Source organism: Hemicordylus capensis, chromosome 2 (assembly GCF_027244095.1).
Source record: "Hemicordylus capensis ecotype Gifberg chromosome 2, rHemCap1.1.pri, whole genome shotgun sequence".
Classification (NCBI taxonomy): domain Eukaryota; kingdom Metazoa; phylum Chordata; class Lepidosauria; order Squamata; family Cordylidae; genus Hemicordylus; species Hemicordylus capensis.
This window is the reverse complement of record NC_069658.1, coordinates 252440438-252461873: the sequence shown is the minus strand read 5'-3', so window position 1 is coordinate 252461873 and position 21436 is coordinate 252440438. Positions and strand designations below refer to the sequence as shown.

The 21436-nt window shown below is 47.0% G+C and overlaps 1 protein-coding gene across 3 annotated transcripts; it reads right to left on the bottom strand.

Annotated features, from left to right (window-relative positions):
- Positions 1–157: 157 nt before the first annotated feature.
- Positions 158–20590, bottom strand: LOC128345288 (zinc finger protein RFP-like). 3 transcript variants are annotated; one of them, XM_053297070.1, is made up of 7 exons: positions 20125–20590; positions 16011–16106; positions 11347–11577; positions 10105–10127; positions 8447–8562; positions 5649–5681; positions 158–1895 (listed from the first exon to the last, which is right to left on the bottom strand). In XM_053297070.1, exons 1-7 carry the CDS (start codon positions 20566–20568, stop codon positions 1333–1335), a joined length of 1506 nt encoding a protein of 501 aa, XP_053153045.1. In that variant the 5' UTR covers positions 20569–20590; the 3' UTR covers positions 158–1332. The 3 variants fall into 3 exon arrangements, with proteins under 3 accessions (XP_053153045.1, XP_053153047.1, XP_053153046.1); XM_053297072.1 differs by lacking the exon at positions 20125–20590 and adding an exon at positions 16443–16553; XM_053297071.1 differs by lacking the exon at positions 16011–16106 and having other exon boundaries at positions 20125–20589.
- Between the last annotated feature and the right edge of the window lie 846 nt (positions 20591–21436).

Here is a 21436-nt window from a genome sequence, read left to right as displayed (position 1 = left end):
GTTTTGATGAAAGGCAGTATATAAATTTAACAATAAAACAAACAAACAAACAAACAAATAAATACTCTGCTCAGATTTGCCTGGGCAGCCAGCTGCTCTCTGTTGCAGAGTAATGACTTATCTTGTATAAGTGATTACACAGGAAGCTTACTTTAACTGAGGGACAAGAGTTTGATATTTATTACTAGTTAAAGATAGGCTAAGAAAACAATAAACTGTCTCTTATGCAGAGAGAGAGAGAGAGAGAGAGAGAGAGAGAGAGAGAGACTCTCAGTTTGAAATTCAAGACAGCAAGAGAGGAGCAAAGACAGTGACTCCACCCTCAAGCCAGTAGGCAGACACATTCAAATATATATACAAGCATGCCCCACACAAAAACCTGAGACAATGTCCATGGCAGAATATTAACACTCTTAGCACCATCAAACTATCCTAGAAGAGTGTCTCATGATACAGTACTTGACACAACTCAGCTCTGCAACCTGGGGAAGGGGAAGAGTGCCTCTGAGCATATGCAGAATGACTGCATTTCCCCTGAGCTTCAAGGAAAGCATCCAATTGTCAATAAACTGTATGGGCATGTCCAAATGTTCATCTGGAAATTAGAATTCATTGCTCTGAAGAAAGTGGTACATTTTACAGTGCTATCAACAAGGCAGGCTGAAACAGTGAACCGTGCGAAGTACTTCACACTGATCGGCAGGCTGATGGTTGAATTAGGAAAGATTTGTGGATTTCAGGGAACACAATGATGAACAGAGGTGGTTTGCAGATCCCTTTGTAACTGATGCCAGTGAAGCACACAATATTTTCCAGCTAGAACTTCTTTAGGTCCAAAATGACAGTGACATGAGGAGAGCTTTAGTAGTCGACGACCTTCTGACATTTTCTTATAGCCATTATGTTCCTTTCAAGTCTTATCCAAGCTATCTATCAAAGTCAGTCAAAACATGTCCTTTGATTCATTGCACAGTTTGGCAGCACGTATTCCTGTGAACAGCTTTTGAGCACATCCATACACAATCAAGGTCCCTCCTGACAGACAGGATACCCACATTGGTACCTCAGGGATCTGGGCAGACATTGATGGCCGCTTGCACATGCAAAACATATTGGCAGATATTTCTCTAGTGGCAGGAAGGTAAGCACTTTTTGCTTGATTAATAGAAATTTCTAGCCTTATTATTGCAAAATTTACTCATGAGCACCTGAGTACGTAATGAATTGCAATGTGACTCCTTGTGCAAAAAGTCTGGACAGCACTGGCCTCTAAATATTTGATTTTTTGTTGATTAAGCATTCTGGTCTGGAGAGCAAAATCATGTGGCTGCCTCAGGGAGAGAGTCTGAGGTAGGCGTTGTTGTTTTCCCAACCCAATAGGCGTTTGAATTGGCCCAATGTAAAGCTGTTTTGAAGAAAAAAGAAGGGGCAAACCATCTCCCTGAAGGAAGGGACTCCTGAGAACGTGTAGAGCGGGGCTTCCGTCTCACCATCCAGAAAGGTCAGGCTGTTTCCATCACAGTCCAGAAACACTTGGACCCTCTTCAGCTCCCCACTCACTGATAGAGAAGTATCGTAAGGGTTGACAGCCCAGTACTTCTTATTTTTCTTCCCCACAGCCCAGATCCCACTCTGAGGATCAAAGTCAACGTTACCCTTTCTCCTCACAGACATTCTGGTGACCCCCACAGCCCAGTCTCCCTCATTTCCCACGGTGACTTCCCACCAATGTCTGCCTATGTTAAATCCCTCTCTTCCCAGCACAAAACAAGATCGGTTGAATCTCTCCGGATTGTTGGGCAGATGCTGCCGTATGATTCCCCATTCCAGGCTTTTATGATCCTTGGACAAGATGAGTTTGGGATGAACTGTGTCTGGATCCAGAGTGACATTTGCTGTGGGGCAAGGGAGAGGAAGAGGAAGGAAGAGAAGCAAAGTCAGCTGAGAGACAGACCCATGTCAGGAGCCTTGCTAGGGACTTAAACCATCCTATTCCCAGGCCCCGTCCCCACCCTTTCATAAACTCAAACCTGACCCCTTCAAAGAATGATTAGGTGGTGTTTTTTGGTGTTTTTTTTTTTTAAGTCTCTGGCTGACATGTTGTGCAATTTTACACCAGCATTTCTGATTGGCCCACATTGCTGCAGGTGTCTAGGGAAGCACCAGTGGTTGTATTTAAAACTTATAACTATAAGTCGTAGCACTTACTTCCCCCCGATTTCTGGTTATAATGGCAGAATGTGATTTATCTTTTTCACTTTTAACATAGGGCCGTGACTTTGGCCCTGCAACAACAACAATCAGGGCATTCAAATAATCTTAGGGCTGAAAATATTCTCATAGATATTGGGTTTGGTGATTTCTTTTTAAAAATGAACACCTAGAGGACAGGAGGACATATCTCTTGTCTGCTACATACTGTTTATACAAATACAAATATGACAAATAAGTATATACTGCTTTTCAACAAACGTCCCCAAAGTGGTTTACATAGATCTCAATCAATCAATCAATCAATCAATCAATCAATCAATCAAAATGCACCATCAGTCAGGGATTGACATTGTTGGATCACCGCTAAGGGGTTTCAGAGAACCCACTGCTGATCCCCAGGAACATCACTGTGCCTGTAGCTTTTCCAGGATCGGAGCCAGCTGAACAGCAGCCTCCGTCCAGCCCCGCTTGGCGGCCCCCTCCAATATGCCCATGTGCATGACATCACGTGCATGGGGGCATGGCTCGGGCTCCGGAGGAGCCCAGAGCAAACTCCCACCTCTCACACCCGGGTTGCCAAGAGCCTCCCCCTCCCACGCCCGGGCCGCCGAGAACCCGGGCGAACTCTGCGCTTGTTATTTCAGGCAGCGCAAACTGACAGATAGAATGTTTTTCCCTTCCTCTCCCTCTCTGGAGGGAAAGAAAGGGGAAAACGGCCTATCAGGCAGCTGACGCTGCCTGAAATGACGTGCTGAGAGCTCGTTTGGGCTCTCAGCAGCCCAGGCCATGCCCCCTTTGCACGTGACAAGGGGGTGTGGACTGGGCTGCTGAGAGCCTGAATGAGCTCTCAGCTCGTCATTTCAGGCAGCGTCGGTTACCTGATAGGACGTGTTCCCCTTTCCTTCCCTCCAGAGAGGGAGAGGAAGGGAAAAACGTTCTATCGGGCAGTCTGCGCTGCCTGAAATAACTAGCACAGAGTTTGCCCGGGCTCTTGGCAGCCCGGGCGTGGGGGCGGGGAGTTTGCTCTGGGCTCCTATGGAGCCCAAGCCACTGGGCTCGGCGACCTTTTCCCATTGGCGGCCTGGGCTCTTTGAACTTGTTCGCCCAATGGTGGCTCCGCCCCTGAGCTTTTCTATGGTGGCGGAGGGACATTCTTTTGGCACAATCATGGAGGGCCATTTGCCGAAGGCCCCTTGCAGGGCTGTCCCTAGGTGGGGCGCAGGGACATCAGGGTGTGTGTCCCCCGGTCCTGAACTCCATGCTTCTACATCAGCACTACCTCCTCCTACTGTTGACTCCCTCTGCAAAGTCACCTGGCTGCGGAGACAGCAGCGGAACCCCCTATGTCTGACGTCAGATGTGGGGGGCGTGGCCTGGCTCCTGAATGGGGCCCCATGGCCCCGTTCGGGTGTTAGATTCAGGCCAGTGATGTGTTTGTAGTGCGGTCAGGAGCGGAACGTCCCTGCCTTAAAGACAGGGAGAGCCTCTCCTGGCCGCACAGCAAACGCAGCACTGGTCATCTAACTCTTGAATGGGGCCAGCGCTGTGTTCACAGCGTGGTCAGGAGAGGCTCTCCCTGTCTTTAAGGCAGGGAAGTTCCGCTCCTGGCTGCGCTGCGAACACAGCGATGACCATTTAACTCGTGAAAAGGGCCGTGCGGCCCCACTCAGGAACTAAACCAGGCCCCCACATCTGATGTCAGACATGGGGGGCATGTCAGGGCCGCGAGGCCCGGGTTCTTTGAACCTGGTTGCCCAAGAGTGGCTACGCCCCTGTGTGGGGATGAGGACTTGAGCTGCATCCCTGTCTGGAGCCCCCACGCACAAGGTCTGAGGGGGAGGTCGCAATGACAGGGCCGCTGTTGCTCCCACTGTGAGAGAAGTGGGAGAAGGAATGATCCCTGTTCTTGGGCACCACGCCCTGTGCCTCTAACCACGGCCATCTCCATCTTCTTCACCTCTGCTGCCCATGTGCTCTAGCTCCCAAGAGCAGCAACCCCTGCTCTGCCCTGCCTGCCCTTTCTCTTTCTCTCATGGTAGGAGCAGCAGCAGTTACTACCACCATGACTGCCCCCTCTGGCCTTGTGTGTGCAGGCCTCAGGATAAGTCTTTAGGCATGCGCGAACAGATTTGAATTCAAACCCGTTTGACATCGAACGTGCCCAGTTTGATGCTTCTCTGTGGCTGTGGGGGGGGGGTGTGTCTCCAGAGGTTCCCCCTTCCCCTGCCGGCCTCCGGTTTTTCACAAATACTCCCGGTTTGGGGTGGTTTTTGGCCCATCCTGGGCCTGTCCTCTGTGGTGGTGGCCATTTTGGAGGCCATCATGCATGCCCAGGCAACGCAGAGGCCTTTGGAGACACAGGGGCGTAGCAAGGTTGGAGGTGGCCCAGAGACAAGATTTTATAATGAGCCCCTCGCGGATATACACACACAAACACACTTCACAATAGATTGTGCACTCACACTCACATCCCCATTGTGAATACGGTGAATATCTAGTTCACACTGAATCTAGTTTTTTTACTCTCTGCTCCTGCCGATCTCCAGGAGAATCAACATAATTTATAGGGGGTGCAACATGGGCAGGTGGGGAGTCATGTGATGTGCCTCTGGGGGGCCCCTCGAGGCAGTGGGGCCCCAAGACGACTGCCTCCCCTTGCCTAATGGTAGTTACGCCCCTGCACACACACACACACGCACACACACACACGCGCTGCAAAGAAGCCCCACGAAGCAGGAGGCGGTGAGTTTTATTATCATTTGTTTAGGGACGTTTTTAAAAATACACAAACCCCCAAACATCATGGAGGGTGTTCACGGGTGCACAAAACCAAAAATGCCTGATCCAGTTTGAGTCCAGTCCAGACTAGAACCGAATCGGGCAACCTCTGTTTTGTGCACACACCTACAAGTCTTCCGTACTGGCTACCCACCCCAGCAGCCAGGTCCCAGCACAGGCAACTTCCCACAGACAAAGCATGGCCACCGCCACCCAGCCAGAGGAAAGGAGGCCCCACACCAGCAGTGGCAGCAGCATGTACAATGCCCACCCCCCTACACTAACTGGTTTCTATAGAAGCTCCTTTGAGTCTTTACCCTCTCAGCCAGCCACCCCACTGTCCCCATTGGTTTCTCCTGGCAACCAGTGGATACAGTTCAGGATGTTGGAGGTGCAGCTTCTGCATGGCATCAACTCTTAGCATCAGCAACCCTATTGATCACTAGGGGAATTAGCGGGTAGAGACAGCCAGTAAGGCCAGGGCACTTCTGCTGCAGGTGGGGCCCATAAACAAATCTCCCCTCCAAACTCTAATACAGGGGAGGAGTGATGGTGTGGGGCCTGGGGGCAATTGCCCCTCTTCACCCTATTGTAACTTCCGTCCTAGCTCCCTGAAACCTGGGCCATTTCTGCCTTGATCCACTCCCCATACTTACCTTTCTGCAGCTGAAGTGCAGGTTCCAGATTGTCTAGGGAAGAAAAGGGGACAGATATGAATTTAGGGTGAGGAGAGCTGGTCTTGTGGTAGCAAGCATGACTTGTCCCCATAGCTAAGCAGGGTCTGCCCTGGTTGCATATGAATGGTAGACTTGATGTGTGAGCACTGCAAGATATTCCCCTCAGGGGATGAAGCCAATCTGGGAAGGGCAGAAGGTTCCAAGTTCCCTCCCTGGCATCATCTCCAAGATAGGGCTGAGAGAGATTCCTGCCTGCAACCTTGGAGAAGCCGCTGCCAGTCTGTGAAGACAATACTGAGCTAGATAGACCAATGGTCTGACTCAGTATATGGCAGTTTCCTATGTTCCTAAGCACAGGAATATAGGAACATAGGAAGCTGTCATATACTGAGTCAGACCATTGGTCCATCTAGCTCAGTATCATCTACCCAGACTGGCAGCAGCTTCTCCAAGGTTGCAAGCAGGGCTCTCTCTCAGCCCTATCTTGGAGATGCTGCCAGGGAGGGAACTGGGAACCTAGATACTCTTCCCAGAGCGGCTCCATCTCTATCATGCAGCCATGCCTTTAAGACACCTTATAACGAACATGTCCACTCACCTGATGTGCAGTGTTACAGCTCCGTCATGCTGCACCCCTGGGCTGCTGTGGGGCCAGTAGACAGCCCTGGCACTGTTCCGATGCAGTGGTTGTGCTAGCAGCATTGCTACAGTTTCCCCCATTGTGGAGAATGAGGAAAACTGTGGAGAGGCTGCTAGTGCAACTGTTGGGTTTGAAGTGCATGGGGACTGCCTTCCGACTCTGCAGAAGCCTGGGAGCGCAGTGTTTGCTCATCATAGAAGCCACTGACCATGACATTTTGGCCTCTTTCCTTCCTTATCTCAAAAGAAGAATTAGGTGAAAGCTTAAACAAACTCCAGGGAGGAGTTGAGCACAACTTTTAGTTTGCTTACAGCTAAATCATCCAAGTTTTCCCAGTTTGTGATTCTGATGGTCCTGGGGGTCCCTCACAGGTTGGTAGTGGATGGTTAGGAAGCTGGAAGCTGAACTCTTTTCAATCCCTGTTGAGCCTTGGAAAAGCTTGGCCATGCGGCCTGCTGAATTTTTATGATCTTTTATGAACCAGAATTTTGAACCAGAATTTTATGAACCAGAATTTTATGAGCTTTTATGAACAGAGATGGAGTCCTGTGCATTTCTGGGAAGCGGAGAAATACCAGCCTCTTTCAAATCCTCGTGACCTCTGCTTTGTAAAACATGTATCTAAATGTATTCTGGGTCTATCAATGTTCATGCACTCTTCTCATGAACAGAGGTAGCCCCATTATGTTGCACCTGTTGAATTTCTGCCTGGATGCATCCCTCCTGATCCTAGCCTAATCTCTGCAGAACTATCAAGGTGAAGTGTGGGTGCATGGGACATTTGTAAAGCCAGCAAGAGACAGTAGAAAACCTTTACTGTTTATATGGCACAGAAATTAGGGTGGCTATCTTCACTTGCAATTTCCACACTTTTTAGAGCATGAGTGAAAAAGCACCTTAACTGCCATGTTATATTGAAGGCTCTGGATATTTGAATTTTTGTCTTGGACCATTTCCACAGTGATCTAAAATGGTTTTCCTCCAGTGGCACTCAAGTTCCCCCACTTTCTTAGCCCTATTTACTTTACAAGTGATTTAGAGAAGATCTGTAGCCAGACATATTTTGGTTAGGGAGGTGAGTTTATATTAGGTGTAGAAGTGGAATAATGCAGAAAAGGAAGGAAGGAAGGAAGGAAGGAAGGAACGAACGAACAACAGGTTGACTAATATTTTGGAAGTTACTGAATTCTATGACACACTAGATCAGGCTTGCTCAGCTTAGGCCCCCCCCCAGCTGTTTTTGGACTACAGCTCCCATAATCCCCAGCCACAGTGGCCAACAGCCAGGGATTATGGGAGTTGTAGGCAAACCTCTGCAAGATGGCCGAATTTGAGCAGTCCTGCACTAGATCAATAAAATTAATTTTACAACACTGAAAATAAAAGCCTTATGCCTGTTGTTTATCCAAGGACCTCTGTCTTCACTCATTGTTCAAAACACTGGAAGGCAGGAAGAAGAGGTTTATTGCATATTGCATCGGGTGGCTCCTCTGCAGTTGTCTGTCTTTCATCTCCACAAGTAAGAGGGAAACAAATTATTCTGAAGGCAAAGATGAATGCATCATAATATACTGTATTTACCCAAATAGAAGATGTCTCTGAATTTAAGACAACCTCCTTAAAAAAGAGATTAGGCATCTTATTTATCCAAAAGAAACTAAATTTAAGATGACTTCCCGATTTCTAACAGCAAAGAACTTGGCAGGGGTGGGAGGGGTGGGATCTAGTCTTGGATTCAGATGAATATGGCATATGTTGCTTATATGGCATATGTTGCTTATATATGTTGCTTAAATGAGGAGAGCTGGTCTTGTGGTAGCAAGCATGATTTGTCCCCTTAGCTAAGCAGGGTCTGCCCTGGTTGCATATGAATGGGAGACTAGAAGTATGAGCAGAGCACTGTAAGATATTCCCCTTAAGGGATGGAGCTGCTCTGGAAAAAGCAGAAGGTTTCAAGTTCCCTCCCTGGCTTCTCCAAGATAGGGCTGAGAGAGATCCCTACCTGCAATCCTGGAGAAGCCACTGCCAGTCTGACAGTACGGAGCTAGATAGACCAATGGTCTGACTCAGTATGTGGCAGCTTCCTATGTTCCTATGTTCCTATGAATTTTCTGTCCCTGGAGTTATTCTTCATTACCTTTGAACTGCTTCATGGCACTCTCCAGAAAGGGATTCACAGCACAGAAGTTCAAGATCCTCCACTTCAGGCTAGGTGGAAAAGCCATTGGTTTCTCAAAGATCTCCTTCTCACCCCTGGTGAAGAGAAACATAATTAACCTACCATCCATCCAAAAGGATGAAGCAAAAGAATGGAAAGGAAGAGAAGGAAACAGCAGAAAACCTAGAGGTACAGGAAGGTGCAGGATAAGGCTCCTTTGGGGAGGAGATTCTCCCTCACTCTGGTGGCTGGCACCCCAACCCAAGTATCTGAAGGCCAAGCTAGCAGGAACTTCATATCCCCTCCTGTGTGCCCAGTCCTGTCTAGTGAAAGATAGCCTTAGAGTCTGCCTGCTTCTGCTGCATTTCATCAGTTGCTACATGCAAAGGAATATGAAACATTTGAGTACGATGATTTCACACCAGACCTCCCCCCCCCAGATGTCTTCATGGAGACAGATGATTGGTGCTGTTACCTAGGAGTAGGGCTGTACATCAAATCGGTCCAAGAATCTGATACCAGGTGATGCAAGCCCTATTGGAGAATTGTAATGATCCTGATGATGAGTTTCTTGGATAGACAATTAGATACGAGACAATACCATATCGCAGAGGCGTTCTGACCCCCGGACCTTGGGGCCCTGGTCCGTGCTCAGTGCAGGAAACTGCTATAGCATCCCTGACGGATTGCTGTCCAGCCTCTGTCTGAAAACCTCCAGTGAAGGAGAGCCAACCACTGCATGAGGCAGACAGTTCCACTGTCCAACACCTCTTACAGTTAGGAAATTCTTCCTAATGTCGAGCCTATATCTGCTTCCTTGTCATTTCAACTCATTGATCCTAGTTCTCAGGAGCAACAGAGGGCAAATCCGTTCCTCCTTCTGTGTCACAGCTCTTCAGCTATTTGAAGGCGGCTATCATATTCCCCTTTAATTGTACAATCACCTTTGAGCCATTTCCTTATTTCTGAGACTTATGCAGAACAAATGAGTTCTTCTAAGTGTTCCATGCAGAGAAGATAATTCAGGAATGCAGAATGGAAGGGAGAGTGCACTGATCCTTGGTATGAAAACTGAGGTGTAACAAGTTCAGAAGGAGTATCCCTATTTTACATTGGGGATGTGCACAGATCCGGTTCGGAGGCCCTTTATGGGGTCTTTCAAACGGCGGGTGGTTCTGCTGGTTTGACAGTGGGGTGCAGCTTTAAGGGTGGGGGAGCATGCACTTCCCACTTCCCCCTATGTCCCCCCCCCATTTGCTGTGTTTTCCAGATGTACCCAGAAGTAGCAGGCCCATCCGCTACTTCCAGGTGCATCCGGAAAATGTAGCAAACAGGGCAGGAGGGAGGTACGCTGCTGCCCTGATGGACATTTAGAAATCTGAGAGCCGGCAGGGGAAACGTGGCATGGTGGGGGGGGGGAGTGCATTCTCTCCCGCCCTTAAAGCTGCACCAGCCCCGCCGTCAAACCAGCCCCTGCCGGTTCTGTGCATATCCCTATTTTACATCAATAAAACACTTGAGAGAGTAGAATTCAACACATTTTTCTTGGGAACCCGGAGGACCCTGTTTTTCCATATGCTATCCAGGCCCTCCCCAGCATCAAAAAGCAGGAAAGAAAAGGAGTGGCAACCACTTACCTCTGCAAGTTTCTTCTAGCATCCTAGAGAGGAAAGAGAACGAAAAAGAAACTCAGTGTCTGCTACAGGCCACATTATGAAGACCAGACTCTCTCTAGCATCTGAGAAAGTGATGCCTTCTGGCCTCCCAGTGTCCAGTCAGAAGGGGGGCACAACTTTACCTTTCCTACAAGACCTGCTCTCCTCCTCAAACCTAACCATCCATCCCCCTGCCGTGCCTGCTATGGTTCACCACTCAGCTTACAACCCATTTTTAAGAGAGGCCATATTTTCAATTAGCGAAGGGTGCGGGGGCAGCCACATTGCCTCCATGCTCCAGCAAAGGGTACCTTAGCTCCCTCTTACACAGATTTAACAGCAATAGTTTAGGCAAGTTATTTGAGAACAATGTGGTGGAAAGAGAGAGAGATCTGAAAATAAAGCAAGTTATTTTTGCAGGCCAACACCCTTCAGATATAACAAAATGTCCTGGCGATTAATGGGTTCAACAATTGGAAGCCAACATGCTGTAGTGGTTAGGGTGCTGGACTGGGCTGGGTAGACCCAGGTTCAAATCTCCCTTCAGTCATGAAACCCACTGGATGACCTTTGAGCCAGTCACTTCTCTCTCAGCCTAGCCCACCTCACAGGGTTGTTGTGAGGATAAACATAACCATGTCCACTCTCTAGGCCCCATGGAGGAAGAGCGGGACAGAATGTAAAATTTAAAGAATAAAATAAATACATAAGAGTCTTTTTGGATGTCTTTAGATAGCATGAAAAGGGTTACTTATCAAAATGGGGGTGGGCAGGCAGTTGCCAAGCCCTGGGGGGGTCAGGCCGTGACTATTTTAAGTATCTATTAATGTCTTGGCTGCCTCTATTGTGCTCTTTCTGCAACTGTCTGGCTGAAGCTGTACAAGTAGCAAATTAAAAAGTGGGTGATGTGCTAGAATGGATTGCACCAGTTTTGACTGCAGATGGGGTATCACATTTTTGACTCACTCCCCATGATGTAAAACCAAACCAAACCTGCCTGATAGTAAAAAACTAGAAAGGCGGCGGTGCTAGGATGCAGTCTTCTTCACTGATGTGTGAGTTATCTTCCTCCCATTAAATATTTTATATGGGAGAGAATTCAAAAATGGACGCACACACCCCACCGCTTGAAGTGGTATGTTCCATTCTCCCCCCCCCCCCCCGCCGCCTCTAGATTCTGTTCTGCCCTTCTGGTGCATGCATAGACAGACCAGGCTGCCTTACCTGCAGGAGTTCACTTGCTGGCTGCTGACATTTCTCCTCCATCTCCCAGATGCTACTTTCAAGGCAAGCGACTTCTCTGGAGAGTTTGACCACTTGTTTGGCACTTCTGCTTGCAATCTCCCTCTCCACCTCTTCCATCTGGGCTAGCAGAAGCTGCATTTGTTCTTCCAGAAACTGGTGGAGTTTTCTGAGCTTAGCCACTGCTTTATGCCTCTCTGCTTGCATTTGCTCCTGCAACAAGCAGATTTAAAGAGGAGTGAGGAAAGCAAATGTTTATTAGTTGGGTTATTAAAGTAAAGTGTGCCGTCGAGTCAGTGTCGACTCCTGGGCGCTTTCCAGACTAGACCCTCCAATGCAGTCAGGACGAATCTTGGAAGTGTGCTTCCACACTTCCTGTGTCGTGACACTGCAGTCCCTAGGTGGACAGCAGGGTGCCGTTCACATTTCCAGTGCCTTGTTGTGAATTTAATCACTGCAATATAGAGCAAGGACGTGCCGAATGTGACTTGCACGGACGGAGGCATTTTGCTGCTGATGAGCTGCTAGTCTGGAAAGCGCACTGGCGACCACAGAGCCCTGTGGGTTTTCTTTGAGAGAATACAGGAGGGGTTTACTATTGCCATCTCCCATGCACTATGAGAGGGGTTATTAGTTGACCTAATAACTTGTCCTAATAATTAAATGTGTAGTTTATTTGACCAGATCTACAAATGTGCCTAATTTTGATCAGTGATCTGATAAAAATTGCCACCAGTACAAGTTTAAAAGTGCTGAACATTGATACATTGACCCTTTCTGGTCCAATGTTGAGATATGTGTTTTATACATTTCTTTCAAATTTTGGTGGAAATGACTGATGTACTCTGTTCAGACTTGTCTAGGATGGCAATCTAGGATGGCAATACTTTATTGTTCTGGTGAAGATTTGAGCAGTGGTTCAAAAGTTAAGATTTTCCAGCCCCACTAAAGCCTAAGACTAGCATGTGTTGGCAAAGTTATACAGAGCATGCCCTATTTGAGAATGAAGCCAGAATGTTGACATGTCTGCCAGTACTCTTGACATTGGCAGGGGGAGCAACCTAATGGATTCCACTCAGGGACACTGTTTGGCATAAACCTGGGGACCCAGGTCCATGTGCCCACTCTCTTAGAAGTCCCCATGATGTTCCTCAAGGGAAAGGAGGGCTGTTTCCTTTCTGTACCCCCTTTATTACCCTTCAATAAACCTGATTGTATTTTGACTTCAACTCTCTGTCAGTAGTTTCCAAGGCCGAAGCTTTGTACAAATTTATTCTGTAATGAGCTGCTCACTCTTGGCCCGCTGGTTCCTCACACAAGCCCAAAGGTTAATCAGGGGTGGTTTGTCAACACCCCAGAGCAAACATTAACATTAACGATACCAGAGTGCAGGTCAGAGTTTGACAACAAAAGCATAGCTGGGAGTGCAGTGGTTTGCTTGTTTATGCACTGTTATGCTGCTGGGGGTGGAAATCTACCCCCCAATCCAGATGAGGGTTCAAGAAATCTTTTGTAAGGCAGAAAATCAGAAAATGTTTGCATAGCAAGAGAGATGGCAAATGGCACCTGCTGATGTTTTGCCTGACTGAAAGAACATTGAAGGGAGGACAAGCAGGGAAATGTTATTATAGCATTATTAGAACATTGCGCAATCTCATGCTAGGAGGAAGGAAGGTAGGAACTGTCATTCAGTGATGATCATCTACATCCTTTTTCATAGCAATCTTTTTGATAGTGATATCAAAGCAGAGGCGTAACGATAGGGGGGACAGGGGAGGCATGTGCCCCGGGCGCCATCGTTGGGGGCCACGTGGGGGGTGCCGCCATGACCCCCGCCGATCCCCCCCATTTTTTAAAAAAAAAATTTAATTCAAATTTCTCTCTGACTCTGCCGCAGCAGCAGTCAAGGGAGCGCATCGGTGCCCCCTCCCCCACAAGCGGTCCGGCTCCGGTCCCTTCCGTGGCCGCGCCCCCCCGCCCACTGCTTTGCTGTTGGCCTGCTGCCTGGATCAGGAAGTTCTTGGCGGCGGGCGCCTTTCTGGCTGGGTGAGGGTAGGGTAGTCGCACGCACGTGCGACTCGGCCGGCATGCCGAGTCGTGCTGCGCATGCGTGCATCTCTGGCGTCCTCCTCTCCCAGCTCGGTAACTTTGCAGCCGGCTCAGGCTGCACGTGGTGGTGGCGCGGTCGCGGAGCGGAGGAGGAGAGTTGGGCCAGGCTGCTTTTCTGGGCTTCCTCGGCGCTTTCTTCCCTCAAGACCCTCCATGTGTTCAAGGGTGCAAATGCAAAAAGAAAGGGATCGGGTCCTGAGTCCGGAGAGGGACGTGTCGGCGGGAGGACCAGCCCCCGCGTTGGTCGAGGAAAAGCTTCTTTTTCGAGTGCCCACAGCCGCGGGGGATCATTTTCGCTTCTCTTGAGTATTTGCATGCTTGACATTCAGAGTGGGGAGATCGGATCCTCTGAGGAAAATGGGAGAGGGGAGTTATTGCCACGCCCACGGCTCTCAGTTGTGGGTGGCGGGGCGGCGGGGAGGATGCCAGCAGTCGCGGATCCCGGCGCGCGCGCATGGAGTCTCTCCTAATTTTGAGCAACTCTGGACTTGAGCTCTGGGCTGCACTTCCTCGGGAGTCCTGTCCATGCAGCCAAGTGGGACTTGCCACTGAGTAAAGACGGGCAGGAGCTGAGGGGCTTTCGGCGCTTGGGTTAATGCCGGGGCTGCGCGTGGGTCAGCAGTCAGGTCAAACGGAAAATGCCAAACTCCAGAATTTTCTGGGCCAAAAACACGCGGTCGCCTCTGACCCAGCAGCGGGAGGATTAGGAGTTGGGGGAGCCCCTCACAGCCGTGCCGTCGCATCGTTGGGCTGGGGCTGCAGCAGGCAGCAGAGGACACCCCGGGCGGCACATTCGGCAGCTGGGCCTCCTGTGTCAATAGTGGCTAAAAAGCTGCTGCACCTTTCTGGCTTGTTTAAGGAAGTCTCCTTTGTAGGGCTGGGCAGCTGCCGAGGTAAGGCTTTTGTCTTTCTCTTTCGCTCTCAGTCTGAGTCGGCACACAAAGACTCTCTCGGGGAGGGAGAGTAAACATGCGTTTTTGAGTTGGCAATGGCATAAGACAACAAGTGTATGTGGAGGAATCTCTCTCTCTACTCCTTCCTTTCACTTAGTTCTGGTTTTCAGTTCGAGATTTTATGCGCTAAGCTAGTATGCTTGCTCTGGGCGAGGAAGAGTGGGATTGTTGGAAATAAACGGAATAAATTGCAGATTGTATTTTAAGAGAGGGTGTTTTGGAGATCTGTTTAAAAGACCACTGTTTGTTTTCTAATTACAACGTTATTTATCGCTGAAAACATCCTGGGATTATCCATGTATTGTGAGTGAATCTGTGTTTTCTAATACTGCAAACTAGAAGAGGAGTATTAAGTCTTTACATATGATTAGCACTTCACAAATTCCTCAGCTCAAATGGTGTTAAAAAAGTAAACAAAAATTCCCCTGCTGGGTCAGTGTAAAGGTCCTTCCATTCCAGCATTCTGATTCCCACAGCAGCCAGACAGATGTCTCTGGGCATTCACAAGCAGGACAAGAAGGTGACCTTCCCTTGCTTTTTACCAGTATTTCGTTTTCAGAGTTATACTGCATTTGAACTTGGAGGTTCTGTTTTGCTTGTGTGGCTAATAGCTGCTGTTAGGTGCATGAGTTTATCCTCTTTAAAGAAGCCATCTAAGCTACTGGAAATCATCTTGTGGCAGTGAATTACATAAGCTAATTAAGCATTGTTTGAAGGACCTGTTTTTGCCATTTCTGAATCTACATAAGCCAACTTCACAGGGTTGTTGTGAGGAAAAACCTAAGTGTAATGTAGGGTGTATCATCATTCATTGCATCATAATTCTTATGTTAGATACAAGCCAACTTCACAGGGTTGTTGTGAGGAAAAACCTAAGTGTAATGTAGGATGTATCATCATTCATTGCATCATAATTCTGATGTTTGAGATACAAGCCAACTTCACAGGGTTGTTGTGAGGAAAAAACACATGTGTGTCAGTCAGATGTATGTTGGGGGGGCGGGGCGCAATTTCAGTGCTTGCCCCGGGCGCCGTTTTCCCTAGTTACGCCTCTGTATCAAAGAGATGTGTCTTACTACACAACTGTATTGTATAGTCTAACACAGATTGAGTATCTTAGTAGATCCAGTTGGAACATGAGTTGACGTTCCAGCTGAATCTACCAGTACCAAAATATTCAGTCTGTGTCAGCTAATATTCAGTCTGGATCTACTAAATATTGTCTGTGTCTCAAATAGTCAGTCTCTGTCTGGATCTAGAACAAGTGAATTCAGTTTGTTACATAGACTGACTTCATATCTTCAACTCCAGTTTCTGATGTTTTACTGTATAATGCCTCATACACCATGCAGTTCAGCAATAACAAGTTACTTTATCGCAATGGCGCCCCCTGTGCTCCTGAATCATCTGCCACCTGAGGCAACTGCCCGTTTATAAGCCCAGCCCTAATCAGGTCATTCCTAATAAGAGGGATTCTGAGGAGCAGGGCTGCCTTGTGCTTTTGACTTGTTTGCACCTAATATTCAATTATTCCATATATATGGATTCCTGCACTTTTAACTTCCCAGCCCTAGTGATACTTACAATCAAGTCCTGGCTTTCCATTTCTGCGTCTGTTATATACCTCAGAATTTTCTCTCTCTCCTTCCTTAGAAACTGTAGGCAGTTGTAGAACTGGGCCTAAAGAGAAAACAGAAGTTCAGGTTTGGTTCCTCTTTAGAGATTTGCTGGGGTCATTCACACAGTTGAGAACTGGGCAGAACAAGTGTCCTACCCAGGTTTGGGAGCTGTGTGTGTGCTCCCAATTTTTGGTTGTGTGGGACCAAACAACTAGGTAGTAGGGATGTGCGAACAGGTCTGACGTTCGACGCATTTGACGTCAAACCTGTTTGGTTCAAAGGTTTGGGCTCCAACCGAACCATCCCCTGCTCAGTCCGACCCCAGACCGAACACCCCCAACTGTTCAGGGGTTCGTGGACTTTTAAAAATAAAATGAAATGAAAAATTTTATCTTACCCCCTTTGCGGGAGTTGTTGGAGGCAGTGGGGGGGGGGCGTCTGCGGAGCTTCCCCCTCCTCCCGCTGGACTTCCTTGCAGCCCAAACCGGCCCATTCGGCTGGCTCTTCAGCCCATTTGGGCCTCCTCTCCCCTGGCATGGTGGCCATTCTGGAGGCCATTGGACCTTCAATTGGCCTCTGCGTGGCCTGTTTTCTGACACTGGCTTCTGACTGGCTTGCAATTTCCTTGCTTCTTGGTTGGTTTGTTATCATACAAATCAAGTGCTAGTATGGGCAACTGTGCCCCCATTGACTGGGGGGAGAGAAGAGGGAGAGGGGAACTGAAAGGAGGGAGTTTCAAATTGTAAAGATCCCATCCTATGATAGGCTGCTTAAAATGTAGGATCCTAGGGGGGGTTGGGGGAAAGGTTAAAAATTAGTTTAAAACTGCCTGCTTGCCCATTTCTTTTGCAGGTTGGGTGGTAGCTAGTACCCATCATGCCCTATGACCCAACCCACTTTTGTGTCCCTAGGAACTACCCATGGGGAACAAAGGGGTGTTTTGAGTTTCCCAATTGTTCCCCATGGCCAAAACACTCAAAACATTTCAAGGTTTCTTCTTTCAAAACAACTGGGTCAACCGCTGTTTCAGCCAAATGTTTTGGCCATCTGCATTTTGTTTCAAGCTTGAAACAAAATGCAAAATCAATTCCGTGCACATCCCTAGCACTGTCTTACCTAGTTTTTCCTCCTACCTTACTTCCACACAATCACTTCTCCTTCCTCCTACCTAGTTGTTTGCTCCCACATAACTGAAAACTGGGAGCACACACAACTCCCAAACCAGGATAGGACACTTGTCCTACCCAGTTTTTGGTTGTGTGAATGACCTCCTTATGTTATGTACAGGTCAAAATTGAGAGAAAGTGTTGGGGAGGGAGAGATGTTGAATACTATGTTTGCTGTCTTATATTCCAGTGCCTTTCAGGAACGTCCCCAAAATCCCTATAAGTGTCTTAATCCCTCTGAAATCTACAGGCCTATGTAATCTACAACACAGACTGTATATTTTAGTAGAGCCAGTTAGAACATGGGCTGCTGTTCCAAATGGACCTACAAAAATATTCAGTCTGTGTCTCTGAGATGGGGAATACATATCCCACCTCTTTGAAACAGGGAACAGAAACTCCACCTCCAGTGTCCCTTGCAATGTTTGTATTGACTGTGTCTGCAGAGTTAGCATATATTGGAGCAGACCAAACATGCAGGCAAAGCAGCCCAAAAGAACAGATTTATTTCTAGCGATTGTATGAATTACGTATATGTACTTAAATTATTTGTACCATTAATTCCAATTCTCATCAGCAGTGGACTGTCTTAAAACGCATTGGTTGACAACATACTGCATGAGTGTACGTCAGCCTGATAATATTGTGTGCACGCAACTTGTGCAACTGCTCAAATTGTGCAAATGTAAAAATTGTGCAAGTGACATCACACAAGAGTAAGCTCATTATTTCCAACAGGAGTCAAGCCTATTCGATATAGTTTTTAAAGCTTTGGGTTTTAGAGTTTTTATTTGTATTTTTAAATTATTTTAATTGTGCCTATGCTTTAAAGGTTTTTAGACTGTGAAGCACACGGGGACTTTTTGTATGGGGTGGTATAAAAATGTAAGAAATAATAATCTGGATAAAACAAACCAGTCAATAACACCTGTCTGACTGTGTGAATGAATGAATGAATGAATGAATGAATGAATGAATAAATAAGCAGGATTCATCTTTCTATGAGTGGAAAGGAGTTAAGCTCCCAAATCCCTTTCCAATCATTAAGGCAGACAATTTTTTGGCCTCTACAATGGCAAAAACAACAACAGGCAGTGATTCTTCCACTTCCAGTTTAAGGAATACAATGAGATGATCACCCAATAACAAATGTGCACGTTTTGGAGAGATGTAGAGAGACTACTATAATGATCTATATATGCCTGAAAAATCACACATGGATTTAATAATAAAAACAAACCAGATACAATGGGATCCCCAGCAACTTTTCAAGAGGAAAATAGAACTCTAAATTCCTGTATACCTGTCGAGGAAATAACAGATGTTGACAAAAGGTGGGGAAACACTCTTTGGATAGTACTAAAAGGTCCTTGCCTAAAGGCACCCTTGAGACTTCAGACTCCACCTTTGCCTTGGATTCAGTATGTGCCCTTGTCCCCAGATCGTCCAACATGCTGTTTTCAAGAGCTTTCCCAGACAGCAGGCTTTACCACAGGTTTACTGAGAAGCTTTTCTGTGAGTTCAAAGTTGTCCCAAAAAACTGACGCAAAAAGTGGATTTTTTAAAAACTCCGGATATAAACTGGACGACACTCTAATATGCTACGAAAAACCCGAGTTGTATGTGAAGTGCTCTTCGATAGCTCGCAGGGTCTTTGGGGTAATTTGGCCGATATGTGGATGCACACTCTCCATTCCGGAGGAAAACTGAGCGAAAAGCCCTGTGTGAAAAGCTGCCAGCAGTAGCCAGCCAAATGCCTCTGGCATTATTATTATTACATTTATATCCTGCCCTTCCTTCAAGGAGCCCAGAGCGGTGTACTGCATACTTGAGTTTCTCTTTCACAACAACCCTGTGAAGTAGGTTAGGCTGAGAGAGAAGTGACTGGCCCAGAGTCACCCAGCTAGTTTCATGCCTGAATAGGGATTTGAACTCGGGTCTCCCCGGTCCTAGTCCAGCACTCTAACCACTACACCATGCTGGCACTAGGAGAGCATCTCATAGGGAGAAATCTCCTAGTTGTGTGGGGATGTCAGGGCCCAAAACTTGTGTTCAGATATGCATCTCCAGTTCCTATATGTGTCTATTGGCAATTAAAAGTGTGCTGGGGTGAGCACACTTGCACGCATAAAAACAACGCTTTGGACAGACACAGTGCAAAGCTATCTCCTGGGGGGAGTCTCCTGATGATGGTGCGAGTGTATGGTTTGGACTGGCACAACTTTTCGTTGTTGTTGTTGAGGGCGGGGTGCGCACTGCCAGTTCCTTAGTCATTTATAATACCTATTGACAGTTGTTATGGGGCCAGAGTGCTTGATGCTTTTTTGCGCACAAAAACAGAATGGACAGAATGCTAGGGGGTATTCTTGGGGGTCAGTATCCTATGCTTGGGGGTAGCCCAAGACTTATTTTGGAGTGTAAAACCCCCAGATCCTTTTTCCATAGCATTGCCAAAGGGCATCATATCTTAAAGCAAGTTGTGCCAAAATAATGTTTTGGGTCGAACAGAATGTTTGTGCATCTTAAAGAAGATGGACTTCTGGTTATGGAAGTCTATGATGTAGAGTAGTACAAAGTTTAATTTGAGGTTCGGGGAACATTGTACAGTCACTTATGCACATTTTTTAAAAAAAAAAACAACTGGATTTAAATGATTTTAATGTTAATGTTTTGAATGTTTCAATCATTTTAATCATGTAATTGATTTAGTTTGGATCTTAACTGTTAAATTTATTTTAATTTTTTCTGTTTGTTGTAAACTGCCCTGAGCCATTCTGGAGGGGCAGTATATAAATCAAATAAATAAATAAACATATGCTCGTGCAGCTCCACATCAAAAACATACCTTGGGCCTACTAACCAATTTTGGCCTTTTATTTTCTATCCTCATCAAAATTCATAGTGATTCCATACCTGATACTCTTCAGAAGCTTCCTCCAGAGGAATCACCTTGTGGTTTTTGTGTTTCTTGGATATTTTACACTTCAGACAGATGGGGCTTTCATGGTCTTTGCAGAAGAATCTCAGAGGCTTCTGGTGCTTCTTGCAGAGGCTGTCTGTCTCCTTGTCTGTCTGTCTGTCTCCCATCTGAGGAGGACTAGAAGTCCTCTGAAGTTTCATAGCAATTCCTACCATGTTTCTCAGCTGCCGATTTGGGATGACATTATTTTGCTGAACTCTTTTTCTACAGTGAGGGCAGGAAGCCTCTGCATCCGACACCCCCCAAAACCTGGTCAGGCAGGCACTGCAAAAATTGTGTCCACACTCTGTGATTGTCACTGGGTCTTTGAAATAGTCCAGGCAGATAGAACAAGTAGCTTCAGCACAGAGATCGCTAACAGGACCCCCAGCTGCCATGGCTGCCTCACACAAATGACAGAGTAACAACTTGTCATTCCGCTTTCTATGTAATGAGTGGGTGTTTCCCTTCCTGGAAATAGTGCTGTATCTCTGTTGATGTGAGATCACGTGGAAGGCTGACCTGCAAGATCTGGGCATTTCAGATAAGCTCTAGGTCAAAGCAAGGGGCATGTGTTGTGGTTTTAATTTATTTTCCTCACAAATGCACTATGTGTCCAAACTGGTTTTGTGTTTGAACTATGGAGCAAGAGACACATGTTATGTCCTAGTTAGTCTGTGAATCCACTGGGGCTTGTGTTGTTTGTTTGGTTGGCAAATGCACTCTAATCATTTAAAAATCAGCCCTTTGCCCAATTCCTTTGAAATCTGGATGGTAGCTTCCTTGCACACATTGGGCACTAGCACCCACCACACCCCACTCTGGGCCACCCCGGTGCTCCCCGCATAGAGCTAAAAGGTTGCTGGAATCCCCATTACTCCCTATGGGAAAAATCTTAAAGGCGCGTAAACTTCAAAAATTCTTTAAAAATCACCCTTGCCCAATTCCTTTGAAATTTGGGTGGTAGCTCCCACCCATTGGGCACTACCCTCACCCACTCTTTTAGCCCCGTGACTCTTTTTAAAAATCTGAATCGATTTGGATTCAGAAAATTCCGGTCCAAGTCAAATCAAGGGTGATTTGGGGAGGGGGTTGTCAGCTTCGGACCCAAACAAATCGGGGGTGTTTCAATTTGGTTAATGAAAAAATTGATTCGTGCACACCCCTAATGCCCAGCCTCCAAAATTACCTAATTGCACCTCTGATCACAGGTCCTCAGTTCTCAGATCATTCCAAACCAGTAAGCAGACCAATCTTGCTGTCTGT

Coding starts and splice junctions, on each gene's coding strand:
- LOC128345288 (XM_053297070.1), bottom strand. CDS start 20,568: ATGGCAGCTGGGGGTCCTGTTAGCGATCTCTGTGCTGAAGCTACTTGT. Junction 10,128..11,346: donor CAGCAAGTGAACTCCTGCAG/GTAAGGCAGCCT, acceptor TTTCCTCTCTAG/GATGCTAGAAGAAACTTGCA. Junction 5,682..8,446: donor TGCCATGAAGCAGTTCAAAG/GTAATGAAGAAT, acceptor TTTCTTCCCTAG/ACAATCTGGAACCTGCACTT.